Source organism: Limanda limanda, chromosome 15 (genome assembly GCF_963576545.1).
Source record: "Limanda limanda chromosome 15, fLimLim1.1, whole genome shotgun sequence".
Classification (NCBI taxonomy): Eukaryota; Metazoa; Chordata; class Actinopteri; order Pleuronectiformes; family Pleuronectidae; genus Limanda; species Limanda limanda.
In genome coordinates, this window is record NC_083650.1 from 22,187,545 (window position 1) to 22,202,261 (window position 14,717).

General features: G+C 40.5%; 1 protein-coding gene across 1 annotated transcript; it reads left to right on the forward strand.

The window, feature by feature from the left end:
* asrgl1 (asparaginase and isoaspartyl peptidase 1) lies at positions 1–8,119 on the forward strand. Its single transcript, XM_061087459.1, has 7 exons — positions 1–113; positions 1,311–1,506; positions 2,100–2,242; positions 2,680–2,834; positions 4,546–4,667; positions 6,469–6,579; positions 7,159–8,119. Exons 2-7 carry the CDS (start codon positions 1,314–1,316, stop codon positions 7,371–7,373), a joined length of 939 nt encoding a protein of 312 aa, XP_060943442.1. The 5' UTR covers positions 1–113; positions 1,311–1,313; the 3' UTR covers positions 7,374–8,119.
* Positions 8,120–14,717: the final 6,598 nt, after the last annotated feature.

The window sequence follows — 14,717 nt, forward strand, 5'->3', positions numbered from 1 at the left end:
TGGAGAGACTGAACCTGCGCTCGCTGTTCCGGGCTCAGCCTCTGTCATAACAAACACAGAGCTTCATGTGCTCCAGTCCCGTTTAACTGTGGTGGGACAGGACAGTTTGCAGGGTGAGTACTGGGACCAGTCATGTTTGAACTGGTTTGAATTATCAAACTGTTTAAGGATCAGAAAACACCACCGTGTATTTCTCACTGTTGAAGAAAACACGAGTCCAAGCCAAGATTCAAATCAGGTGACTGCAGCTGATCTGGGAGATTGTTTGCCTAAAATTGATCTGTTTATACATAAAATCAACATGCTATACCTACCTGTAATCCTGTAGATGTTTTCTAACAACACCAGCAAAAAATCATGGAGATATCTCAGAGGAGGCATAGTATGTGTAATAAAAGTCTGTTTATTATCTAATTATAATTTATGATTCCCTTTTTATTGATATTTATTTTACCTCCTTAAAGCGACAGTTTACCTGCTCATTTTCTACTCACAGCTATGCAGCTGGAGGGGTGGGTGAAGTCCTTGAGTCCACAAAACGCTGTTGGAGTTTCAGTAGTTAACAGCGTTGCAGCCAAATCCAATACAATTGAAGTAACTAGGGACTGATTCTTCAAATTTGAAAAACAACAGAAACAAACCATAAAATGCCGACTTCACTGACCTCTGTGTGTTTGTTGACCTTTGCTCCAAGGAGCTGCCAATCACTATCACCATAAAGGTGTCTAAATCTGAAAACAAAACTGATATTTAAGACATTAACAAGGACATGAAATCTAATGTTTTATTATATATATCAATATGACATTACTTGCTCTTATCAACTATTATTTTTTGAAACCCTCAAGAGGTGACAACGATATTTCACCTCACTCTTGTTCATGGTGAACCTTACTTTCTGTATGTCTAATTTTCACCAGATTTTACTGTAGATCTTTTGAGAAAATTAAATGGAAAGTCGGCTCATTTTTCATTTTTAAGACATGACATAGCAGAAGACCTGAGAGGCTTTAAGGGTTCATATGTTACATGATAATATTCATATTCTAAGCTGTTGGCTCTGATAACCTTCTTTAATCATGGTACATTCAATCCACCATGGAAACAAAAGCAAGATGCTTTATCTTATAGTCCAAACAATGAAACAGAAATTAAGTTTGGATTTGTACGTACTATTTTCAGACAACTTTCAACCCCTTAAAAATATACCATGCTTTATTTGAACTCTTTATTTTGAAGCAGCACATTCAACCAAAATAGTTCAGGAAGTTATACATTTGTATCTTCTGTCCTCCTCACTTCCTTGTCAGGTGATGGACATGCTGCCTGTGGTGGTGGTCCATGGAGGGGCGGGTCAAATCCCAAAGGAGCAGTCGGAGCAGGCCACTTCGGGGGTGTGCTCAGCGGCCCGAGCGGGGTATGCCATCCTCCGGGGAGGGGGCAGCAGCATGGACGCAGTGGTGGAGGCTGTGTCCCAGATGGAGAATAATCCCTCCTTCAATGCAGGTAATTTTAAAACGTTACACAAGATGAAGTCACCAGCAGACACGTTGACCTGTTTAACAGATTCAATTACTTTTAGAACAAACTACTCAAACTCAGACATATGAAAAGTCCAAAAAAAAAGTCCTGATCTATTTATTTTAAACAATGAACGACCAAGATGTGTTATTGTGCTAGCAAAGCTAAAACAAAATCTGTGTTGATATTAAACCATAGGTTCCCAGCTCACCTGTAATAGTCATAGTGTAAGCTGTAGTTGTGAGTGTAGATATTGTGCTGCTTCCTTTAATCAAACATTGGATGATAATGCATGTGTCATGGAGAGGAGTATGCATTTCATGTTCTTGATAATGTTGAATAAAAATATGCTCACCTTGGTGGTGATGAAAATGCAGTCTGTTTACACCGTGGGTGCAAGTCAAGTACACAAGAAATACCTCAAACCAATGGGCTTGTTGCGGTTACATGTAGGAAACACATGCATGAAAAGAAGTAGCTCCACCCAAGGACCAAATGTCACCTCTCTACACCCAAAAAAGAATCTTTATTCCCAAGTGGCAAGACATCATCAAAGAGTTTCTTAAATCATCTTTCAGGCTGCGGCTCAGTGCTGAACATCAAAGGGGAGGTGGAGATGGACGCCATTGTGATGGATGGGAAAACGCTGGGAAGTGGTGCAGTCTCTGCTGTACGGAACATAGCTAACCCTGTTCAGCTAGCACGGCTGGTCATGGACAAGGTGTGTACACATGCTGCATCTAATCTATAAACAATTTTACTCATAAATATGAAGAATGTGGCTATATACTCATTCATTTAACTACTGTGCATAAGCATGACCATCTTTACAACCCTTTGTTTATTCCTACATCCTGCATTTACTGGAAGATTTATTCCATGACCAAACTGAAGATACAGATGCAGATGTCTGTGTGTGTAGCTTCAAAATTATAAACACAGAGCTATGTCTCAACTTTGCTAATATTAAAAATGTTTGCAAGTTTCACAGCAAACTGAGGGAACTGTGTCCAAGGATTGAAACTGAAAATGTGAATGTAGAACAATACTTATAGCTGCTGTGTAGTTCGAATAGTCGTTCTGATTTTCACATGCAAAGAGGCTTTGTAATAGTTAACTGATGCTTTTTATAAGTGTGCACCTTGTTCTCTGTTTCAGACCAGCCACGCATGTCTGACAGCAGAGGGCGCCAGTCAGTTCGCCCGGGCCATGGGGGTCCCTGAGGTCCCCCCGGAGTCCCTCATCACAGAGTACTCCCGTATGCGCTGGAAAAAGAACTTGGCCCCCGGTGCAAACCCTGTGGAGAGCCAAATGTGAGGCATGCCATGACTTTGAAGTTATTAGCACCCATTTCAGTCATGGTACGATCTTTAAGAATGGAAGTACACAGAGTTAGAACCACTAAAAGTACAACTTGTGTTCATTCTGACCATAGTTTCTCCACAGGACAAAAACATGTCACAAATCTAAACATTCAGAGACACTTTTTAAAACGCTCCTGCTGTTTAATCAACTTCTCTGCTGCTGATGCATTTTTTATTCTGCATGTTCAAATCACCCACATGGTTCATTCCATTTGGGAGTTGCACAGTGCGTTTCCTGTTGTCGGCTTTTTCCCATAGTCCAATGACATGCAGGTTAATTGGTGACTCTAAATTGTCAATAGGTGTGAGTGTGAGCGTGTCAGTCCTGTGACTGATGGGCGACAAGTCAAGGTGCCTAATTCCCATTGCCAGTTGGGATCGGCTCCAGCCCCCCCAGCGACCCTCAGGTTTAATAGGCTGGACGGATGCTTTCCATTTGGCTAAGGTGGCTCCTTAGATCCCTCAATCAGGCCCAATAAGCTGCTTTCAGACCTGCACTGAACTCCAGAGAACCTCCGGACTTTCTCGGCAGGGGCTCTATGTGTGAACGCAAATGTCCGAGTGAGAGCCCTCAGAGTTTCTTTGGTCTTTGTCCAGCTGGCCCCCGAGTATATAGTCTGCAGAAAATCGCAGGTCGCAGGGTTGATGATGTTTCTATGACAAAAAGAAAAAAAAGATACAAATATCTCAGAATGAAAGCTTTGCCACACAAGTAGAAACCTCTGAGGAAGATGTCAAGAGAGTTTTTTGGTGATTAGAGCCGACACCAGTCTCATGTTCCTTATACCAAAAACACATAATGTCCGCATTTTGCCAGTGTGAAAGGCAAACCCTGGAGAAGTCAGATACGAGAGACGAAGAGGTGACAAGGAGGCATGAGGCTGGTAGAACTGTATTTTTCCAAAGAGCTTCTCAATCTCTCCATCATCATTTTGTTGAGACAGCAATCACATGAGGCAACCAGGTTACTATACGGGCATATACGTGTTTCACCCCCTTCAGAACTGGTGTTAACATCCATCCTGAGTTTCATGATCACAAGGGGTCACCGCTTGTGTGAACGCACCCAAATACGTCCTCAGCTTGTCCGTAGATCCAAAAACCCCCACCCCGTTTTCACACAGCTCTCAGTCAGCATGCGAGTCAACCAGATGTGTATTCATTCGTACGGGAACCTCTGCGATCTCCAAAGTCTCGTGAAACTTCTTCCCTCTGGTATTTTTGCACTGCGTAATTTTCCTCCATGTACAATGAAAACATTTTACTTTCGCGGTGGATTTCGGATGGACCGTATGCACTTTGTGTCACAGGAAGTTAGCATAAGACTATTCCTCTAAGATGCTTCTTCATTCAGTTCAGTTTGTGGACATTTAGAATGTGGTTTAGGACGTATGTGCCCCCCTTTTTTAGCTGTATGAACACAAATGCAACCTGGGCCAAACGAAGGACCTTCGACTCAGGTCACAAATGTTCACAGGAGACACATCCAGGATGCTTTTTAATTCCACATGTGAACAGATTAACTTAAAGCTGTCCACTTATGACGAAATCTCGCAGGACTGGTCCTAGTATTGGTCTGAATAGGACCTTCAGTGTTCATCAGAATGACACGAAGTAAGTCAAACGCTGCTCTGCTCTTCCTTGATGTTTCTGTGTGTAGGGGGAAGATGGGCACAGTCGGAGCCGTGGCAGTGGATAGCGAGGGAAACGTAGCCTGTGCAACCTCCACCGGTGGAATGCTGAACAAGATGGAGGGACGAGTGGGCGACACAGCCTGCATAGGTCAGACTGCACAAAACACAGAGTTTGGTAGTTTTAGACCATTTAACTGAAACATGTTTGGAGAGACAGGCAGAGCCCTGTCTTCAGCCGTCTGTTGACCTATGACCAGCCCAAGTTTGTAATGTGCAGTTAGTCAGTAAACAAGGTGCACCCGGTTAATAAATGACTGACTTTTGTTTTCTCTAACAACTGACTATAAACTGTGCTGACACATTGCACTGTGCAATACAATACAACCAGTGTAATACTGACCAGTTTATATCCATCATGTCAGAGGAAAACCAACTTATATACAAATGCTGCATTAAATGTGAGAGAATGAGTTTCCATCGTTGGGACAGGGTCTGAAATATCCTAGGGTTGTTTATTCTTAAGTTCAGTAAACAGCAGCAAGTGGATTTTTGGCCATGTCAGGCCCCTGCAATCTGTTAAATCAGTCAATGAATGATTGAACTGTCATGAGTCAGTGGACGGAGTACAGTCTCGCTCTGAAATACGTCAAAAAAGTCTGCCGTGACTAACGAAGCCTCTCTGGTCAAAACTGTTCAATAACATGTTGAAGCATCATATGGAAGGAGTCGTCATTTTCATACAAGACACAAACATACAAACAAACATTTTAAAGTCAACGGCAGACTGGAATCTTGATAATACATTCTTCATCTTTTTTTGATTCATACACATTTATGATTCATACACCTAATCTAATCTTTTACACACAAATTGTACTGCTACAGCAAGACTCATTGGCTGATTATTAAAGGCTGCTGGTCCCTGGTGAAAGTCCTTTCACTGTCTGTCCTCCACTACTCTCTTACCCTGTTTGTTGTCTATCTTTTACGATGATATCAAATAAAGGCACACAAATTCCAACCAAAAATCACAATAAAAGAAACAAGAAAATGTACTCCGCTCCCATAACAATGGTTTCACTGGAAACCAGCTGAAGCTTTGAAAATTTCAATAATTTGACAAAGTTTAAATATAGCCGAGGTCAAAGTAATACATTTTCCATGTTTTCTTACTTTTGTTGATGCCTAAGGCATTATCCCTTCTTCTAAGGAATTATGATATAATTTGCTCACAAGTATGTCATTAATCCTTAACAAATAAGAAACTAAATGAGTCACAACACATTCCAAGTGTACAAATAACAACTTAAAGCTGCACTAACTAATCCATATATTTATTTTAACAATGATCATAAATGTATGGAATGTGGAAAATGTGTTAGCAAAGGCAAAGAGAGTTGTTTCATGACTCAGAGCATTTAAGTGTCTTTCAGCTTGTCAAGGTTTACTGTTTTGGTAAAGCTATTTTATAATCAACCTCATTCTTGAGAAGAAAACAAATTCTTTCTATAAATAGTCAAATAACTTTTTTTTACACAACCTTATGAGCTAGCTGGTAAAAAAAAATTGAGTATTTAGCCATATAAGAGCCAGATATCCAGCATTCTTCAGTTGGTGGAGACCTAAACAAACCTGCTAATGAAAGAGTGGATATTAGTCCTACATTAATAAGTTAAACAGATTCCCAAGATGCTAACTGAGGTGTTAAGACTGTTTGTCACTGTTGGATTTATAGCTTGTTTCTGCTGCAACAAACTGGTTTAACTACTTCTTTTTTTTTTTTTGCAACATTCACACACACATGTACAGTACTTACATATCTTCTCTTACTTGTTTTTCCCACTCAACATTTCAAACAGAATTTTTCCTCAAAAGTTAATTAAACATCCGGATGTTAGATGAACATTCACTGGTGAAATAACATGAACGTGATGTTTTGTGTTTCTTAGGCTCTGGGGGTTATGCTGACAACCAGATGGGAGCAGTGTCACCTACGGGCCACGGAGAAGCCATCATGAAAGTTACTCTGGCAAGACTCATCCTGTTCCACATGGAACAAGGTGATGAGCACACGCACACACAAGCTGCCACACGAGCTGCAGAATTATCCATACACTCACCCAACCAATCGCAATTCAATCTCAGCGGTCAATAATGACATCTCACCCAACTCCCAAAAGCATAAACTAAATCAAACCAAACTTAACTGCCTAAAAATATCAGTGTGATAGAAGAACTGCCTAAAATTACAGAAACAATCTTGATAACGTTAAACGTGTAATTGGAGTTTTAGCCTGGACCATGTCCAATCTGTTAACATCCCAGCCATATACAGTCTATGATCCCAGCATGGTTTATTACATGTACTGCAGCCAGCCACTAGGGGGAGCTAAATGACTTTGCATCACTTGTCACGCATTTAAATATGTAGTTACTGATCAACTAAGAGTCACACACACCTGTTCGCAATGATGAACATGATTTGATGGTTAGTACGCTAATTGATGTCCTGATGGAATTTTAACTCCAGCTTCTATGAGTATAGGCCTTTCAGCTATTGGCCTCATTGGCTCCACTGAAATCTTGATCCACCAATTTCCTCCTGGTGTAACAACCTCTCTTCCTCTCTCTGTTCTCAGGTCAGTCAGCGGAGGCCGCTAGTGACTTGGGCCTGGCCTACATGAAGAGCAGAGTGGGTGGTCTGGGTGGGGTGGTGACTGTGGACCCCCAGGGCCACTGGGCCGCCCAATTCTCCAGCCTGCAAATGGCCTGGGCTGCAGCTCAGAAAGACACCGTGCACTACGGCCTGTACACCGGGGAACACTTCACACAGAGCATCGACAGTCCACAGTGACAGAAAATACACAACACATGTGGGTTTGATCATTTTCTTTATTGTTGCGTTTAATGATAAAATAATTAATTTAGATGTAAACAACAGAAATATAATTTTGATGAAATTAGTTTATGTTTACTGTTAACAACCAACTTTAGTATTGATTATAACTACACTCCACGTACCTCATGTATGGATACATGTAGAGTGAGTGGTGAGAACACACTGTTATTTCTATTGATTGTTTGATGCAGAGAAATGGGTGAAGTTATCTCTAGACCCTCACCTCTTTTTGCATCTTTGGTTAAAATGTTCTGTTCAAATTTAACCGTATGATTGACTGGCATTATTGATTTTGCACAGTATATACATTTTCACATAGAAAGTAATTTCATATCAAACATGTAAGTATTACAATTGGGGTTTATATAATGAACAGAAACAGAAAGTCTGCTTTTTGGGAATTTCTCAGTTGATCGTATTTTACATGGAGGGACAGTATTACTGCTGGGAAACTTTGGTGATAATTGATGCAAATGTTCATCTTACTTTATGTATTGAAGTTTCTGCCACACTTTGTATTTCACAGAGAACAGTTAATTGTTCTGTATTAGTAGTGTGAGGTGAAACACTGAGATCATCTCTGCACAGTTTGAAGTTGAGCCAGTATTTGTGAAGTGCTGCTGATCAGATGAGTGTTAATGCTGAAGCTTTCTTTTAGCAAAACACTGACGTTGACAATAAATTCCTTTAATCCCTGGAAATTGTGCGTCTCGTGCTTCATTTCCCCATGAAGTCTGTGTGGAGGTGCACTGATGTGTCAGGCTCTGAGTGTGTGTGCGTCACCTGTTTGCAGCCACTAGATGGTGCTGTTTCCGTACAATTCTTGGTGCTGAGAGTAAAGGGACCAAGAGTGTCGACAGCCGGTTGCTTTTGTTGTAGCATCAGTCAAAGTCAGGAACTCAACTGTGATAAGTGAAGCTTGAACTGTCTCACATTAACACTTGTTTTCCTCTGTGTGATTGATTCCTGCTGTACTGTGATGTTGATAAACACATGAGCTAGTTCATGTTAGGATTTTTGAATCATATTTAAAAGTAGACAGCACACAGCATGAGACTTGCTTCCTGGTATGAGTGCATTCAAAAAGAGTTAATTTCTGAAGTGTAGGCCTATCGTCTTCTTACTCTGACGAATGGTCGGCTATGACACTGTGCTTTGCCCTTAATGTTAACGTGTTCTGTATTATACTTTATGTTGGTTGTGTATTACATTTATCATACGGTTAAGTCATGATCACATGTTGCATAAAGGAGTGGTTGAAAGTGCAGCACGGTGGTTAGCGCTGTCACCATACAGCAAGAAGGTTCCTACTTCCGGCTTCCTCCCACAGTCCAAAGACCTTCAGGTTAGTTTAATTGGAGACTCCAAGTCGTGCCCGGTCTCACCTCGAGTACAAATTGGACTGAGACCTGTCAATCTGCTCCCAGTTTTCTTCAGAGGACCCGCCAGGTGCACACTCAGGAGGCCTCATCTCTGCTTCCACCATATTTTACCTGGTCAGCGAGCTCCCTGGGATCATCAAGCGCTCTGACAGATCACATCAGTGTACTTCCCAGACTGGAGCCGCCATTAACACCAGGTACTGGACGGACACAGTGAGGCGCAGGCTACATCCTGCTTCGCCTTTAAACCACTAGCACTAGCCTTAAAGGGCACAGCCTATATAGATAGAATGATAGTAGTTCTAGACGTATTGTAACTCCAGCTTCTATGAGTGTAGGCGCAGCCCTTTCAGCTATTGGCCACACTGGCTCTTTAAATGGCTGAAGAAAAGCTCTTAAAGTGGAGCAGATTGACCGGTCTCTTTCCAATTTATACTCGAGGTTTGGTCCACACAGTGAGTGGGCGTGGACTAAAGTTTTTATTTGGTGCTATGTGGTCATGCAAGGGTTAAACCACTAGCAATAGCCTTAAAGTCTTACGCCTATACTGTTTTGGCCTTTTTCCACACTCAAGGTACATTTTATTCTCATTTCATGTCAAGTAACTTTCAATATAATTATATTATTTGTTATTTTAAGTAAAGTAAAATAACAAAAAATGTTAAATTAAGTAAAGAAATTGTTTTGTTTCTACTGAGAAATTAGGTGAGGTGGGACATACTAAACACAGGAGAATAAATGTCTCTTTTCCTGACAATGAACTTTGTTTTTGTAGTTGTTGCTCCAGGGACACCAGCTGTATCAGTTCATATTGAAACAATATGAGCTTGGATTAAGACACTAGATGGTTTTCTGCAGTCCTCACTTTACTTCCCATAAGAAGCATTGAGTGGCAGTGTCCTATAGAAACCAATCATATAACTTCCTGTCACTCTGACAAGAGGAAGGCACACGACTTTTATATGGAATACTTTTACAGCTGAGCTTTGGTGAATAATGTGACTGAATCTACATGAAAAAATGTGTGGCATATTCATAAAGCTGGTAATGGTAACACAAGCTGGGGTTTATATTTCCTCTTCCCACAGAATCAAACTGTTTGTCCCATAGTGTATACTGTTAGTATATATTGGAAAAATGGGACACTTGTGATCAGACCACATGACACGGGTCATAAGATCAGGGGGTTTTACATCCAACTATTTCATATTTCATTCTGTAGCCGTACACCTTGGCTTTCTGAGGCTTGTTTGCATGTTGGGCCTCTTCCCTCTCCCACTAGAACTCTGTTACAATTTGTTTCTGGCGGACCCAAAGTGCAGAACACAAACACAGCACATTGATGGTTGTAAAACAAAAAGGTTTATAGCTCCATAGCTGGACGTGTGGGGGTGGTGGAAAGGCAGTGGAGATCCAAAGGTGCTGGCAGGCTGAGGCCGGGGCAGAGGTGAATAAGCGGGTGAACGCTGCACAGCTCGTTCCTTGACAGAAAAAGGAGCACGGGGTAAATAAGCAGCAGCAAGTAAGGAGCAAAAAAACTCGGTAGAAGATAAAGGTTCAATCATTAAGCCGAGATATGTTACCACGCTGGTGAATGGACGATTTGGCAAAGACTGGAGCGATCAGCTGGGGTTTTGTAGACTGAGGAGAGGTGGATAGGTAGGCACACACACAGAGAAAGAAAAGGGAGGTAGAAAACCTGGTCCTAACAAACTCCATCCATCCTAATCAATGCTGCTTATCACTTATAACACCATATCACAGGGCAACTCCCAGCTCGTGACTTTTCTATGGTTTTAATGCCTGTATGTATTGATGGAAATCAGTGACATGATGCCAGCAGATACTACTGTGAGCAGTATCAATAGAAATTAATTTCAAACATTTGCCAAGAAAAGTGAAAATTTAGCCAATCTGATACTATTGTGTGAATGTTAGAAGTTCACTGAAATAAGCATTAGATGGCGCTAATTCTTCAGTCAGGTGTCATTACACCAGGCCAGATATAATTATGAGATTATACAGACACTGGAGAAGCCTTTCATCATGAAGTTTACTCTGGCAGGACTCATTCACACACACACACACACACACACACACACACACACACACACACACACACACACACACACACACACACACATGCACACACACACGCACACACACACACATGCACACACACACATGAAGAAGGTTGGGCTGAACCGTTTGCATGTTCAAACTTTAAGATCTTTTCCAGGACAGATCTTGATCATCCAGCAGGATAATTCTATACATATGAATCCAATTCAACACATTTGTTTCCTTATTAGAAAAGAGGAAATATGCTTTAGAGTTTGTTTTCACATTACGTAGAACAGCCGGCATTTCTGAGTATCACATGATGAGGTGGTGGGTGAGGAGAGGAAGTATCTGATTTGAAAGTATAGAAGCAGCTACAGAACATTGCAAATAGAAAAATCTTGAACTGATACTTCTCATTGATAACATATTTGACTTTTTGTAGTTTCTTGTGTCCCGATTCTACTTGATGCTAACCAGGTTCACCTTTAAGAGCATAGTCATTTATATTTTATCTAATCAACCTCTTATCTTTTATCTACCTGCGGATTCCACAAACACATGGTGCCAGTGAAACAACTGAATGTACAAAGCTCGGAGATCGGGACCAGTCAACAGAAATCGGTGCCTTCTCATCTGTTCTCCACCTCTTCCAACAGATCAGTGAAATTTGACCCACAGTCGCTCTCTCCTCCGCTTCCTTTGTCTCTCCTCTGCCGTGTTTGCATTTTCATGTATACAAAACACACATTTACTTAGACGTGCAAACACTGCCTCTCTGGATCCCCACTGATTCCCTCACTAATCCAAATGCTATTTTACAAATGCTCTGTATCCACAAGGAGTTTGTCTTCCTTCTCCTCTCTATTAGGTTGAATAAGATTGAATTCATTTTCACTTTCTGACTCTGCAGACTCGGAGAAAAGCCTGATGACCTCCTCTCATTCCGCTGCTGCTGATCACATGGTGCTGTCTAATGCATACACGCTGTCTGAGGAAGGCAATAAATGCTTTCATCCCTGACCATTGTGTGTTTCATACCCCATTTGCCCATGACATCTGTGTGTTGAAGGTCACTGATGTGTGTGATTAAGCCTTGACTGTCGACTTTTTATTGATATCGATTAACTTTGTAGACTTTCTAGAGGGCGCTTTCTTTGTAGATATAACTGTTACTGCAATACACAAAACACGAATGATACAGATTTTCCTTTTCTCGTAGATATTTTAGACATTGTTCACACAGCAAAACAGGAAATGTAAATGTAATAAAAAATAAAAGGTTAGTGAATTGTTGAGGTATAGTACAACCCAAGCCGGTTAGATTTTCATATTAACTGAACAGGGCCAACGTTTTAAAAAACAAACAAACAAACTAGTAAGACTACAATCATTATGTGAAAACATGTCACTTGATAAACCCACAGATTATTATCACCCAGCTCTGCAGTTGCCCTCAGCACTACTGAGTATTTCAGTTTTACATTTGCAGCTTTTCTGCTGATTCACTCTCACTACTCTCATCTACATGGTGCACTATTTATCAGCTGAAGAGCCTGATTTGTTTTTTGGGGGGATTTGGTGGAGACCAAAACTGAGTTAAAAGGCAAGTGACTATGGATGTATACTGTAACATGCTCACTTCATCAACTTCATGAAGTCTGTCCGTTAAATTAGCCAGTATGAGCCTTTCACAGTCAAAAAGATGTGTTTTTACGTTGTACATAAAAATATATGTATTTAGTTTATTTTATTAATAATTATTTATAATATAGATTGTGGCTAAACTGTAAAACATCAAGCCTTAAGTTTAAGTTTTGGTAACGACATCTAAAAAATCTCCATTGGCTTATATCGAAAATCAGTATCAGAAATGTTAGGTACATGTAACTAAAACTGTGGGTTGCTGATGCTTATCTTTGCAAAAGTCCTTCTGGAACTTTGTAAAAGCTTGCTTTTGTTTGTGTGCAGGGCCTTAGGACTTTTTGTTCTGATGATGCCTCAAATAGGATTTATCGTTGGGGGTACACGTGCAAAAAATGCACGTTAAAATTGTAGTTTTTGAGCTCTTCTGCATAAAAGATCATGGCAATCAATGAAAGAGCGGTTGAGTCTTGACCAAAGTGGTGGACTGACTGACCATGAGACTGACATTTACCCGCCAAGTTACATAGTTGTTTTGTGTGTCAAACAGCATTAAACAACACGTAAAGGCTTTCAATGTATGGTGGTAACATGGGAAATGTCCTGAAAGTTGTGCATTATTTATCATGTTGACGCCATCAGAAACAGGGACAACAATGGAGAGTCTTTAGAAGTCAAAGAAGCAACAATGGAAGAGGCCAGCATGAGCATGTTGAGGCTGCATGTACATGACCTGGTGGTGAGCACTGTGTGCACAGAAGACAATTGTCCCGTTACTGTTTGATGATGATTTCCTGAAATATTTGGATCCAACTGTGTCGTTACTGTAAAGTGGGAGTGGGATATCATCTGCACGTAACACATCCCACCACTGCTTTGAGTGTCAACTCTCTTGCCTTAACCCCACATCCTTACGGTGCTTTGAGTATAAACACTTATACTTCAACATGGAGGTATTTTATCTGCCTCCAGATCCTGATGCCTGTAGATTTCACCGCTGGTTTGTACCCTAAACATGATGATAATAAGGGTGGTGGAAAAAAAGCAAACGACAAAAATGTGCACGGCCATTTCAGGTTGAAAGCATGAGATGTGCTGGTGTGTTCCTCTAATATGCAGTATCCCTGAGAGAGGAGCTTGTGCTTGTTGGTCAGGGGTGAGTTGGTTTGTGAAGTGAGGACATATTGAGCCGGCTCTCTCTTCTTCAAGGGGCCAGTTCAGGGTTAGGATTTGGGCTTGTCCACCAGGGTTACCCAGACAGCACACAGTGCTCACACAAAGGCATCCTAACCCTGAAGGCTGAAAGTGGCAAACTGGGCCTTTGTTAATTTATATTAAATGCAACAGTTTATTTTGGACTAATTCATGGTCTAAAACATGTGGCCTTAAAGTGGAACACAGATTTATGGCTCTGTTGTTACTGGGTGTTTTTCTCTAGTACAAAGCGAGTTTCCTACACATGTGTTATTTTTTTTTAGTTGTTTATTGTTGTTTGTACCATTAAATGCTGGTGGAATTGCATTACGGAATTTTTTTTTAAAAAGAGTCAAATTGTCATTTCAGGAGATGTGTTATTTTACCGAGGGAATATCAGAAGATCAGCCTGTTGGTTGTATTAAAATGAGGATATATGATTTAATAGTTTTGCTCATCCACACCACATTATCATAAAAATCAGGACTTTGAAAAGATTGTGTAGAAAACTGTATCTGTTCTGAAGAAAGGAAATAAAGGAAATTGTCTCAAGCATTGGTTCTCCTTGTTGTTTATCTCTTAACATGACGTTCAAATATTATTAACATTATAGAATATTACGACTTGATACTATTTAAGGAAATTGCGACGAAAAAGCCAGAATTGTATGAGTTTATTCTCGATTTAGACTTTATTCTTGTAATATTACTATTTAGTTCTATAAATCAGTTTTTTCTTCAATATGGCCCAAATACTTCATCATAAATTACAGTTAGTACGTTTAGTCAGGTACAAATGTGCAACTTTTTACTTCTCGTAGAGTATAGAAGCAAATGTTGATTTTCACACACCATAACACTAACTGTATTTACATCTTTAGTGACTAGTTGCATTCACAACATAGAGTATGATGCCATTTCAGTATAAAACAAGATGCAGTAGCCTAACCAAATGTACAGGTAGTTACACTTTCTCCCACCTTGAACATCTATAGTAGTTTGAATAAGATAAATGAGTT

Excerpts from the sequence above, each read along its gene's own strand:
- asrgl1 (XM_061087459.1), top strand. The coding sequence starts at position 1,314 with ATGGACATGCTGCCTGTGGTGGTGGTCCATGGAGGGGCGGGTCAAATC. Across the intron at positions 2,243-2,679 it reads CACGGCTGGTCATGGACAAG|ACCAGCCACGCATGTCTGAC; the intron begins GTGTGTACACAT and ends TCTCTGTTTCAG. Across the intron at positions 2,835-4,545 it reads AACCCTGTGGAGAGCCAAAT|GGGGAAGATGGGCACAGTCG; the intron begins GTGAGGCATGCC and ends TTCTGTGTGTAG.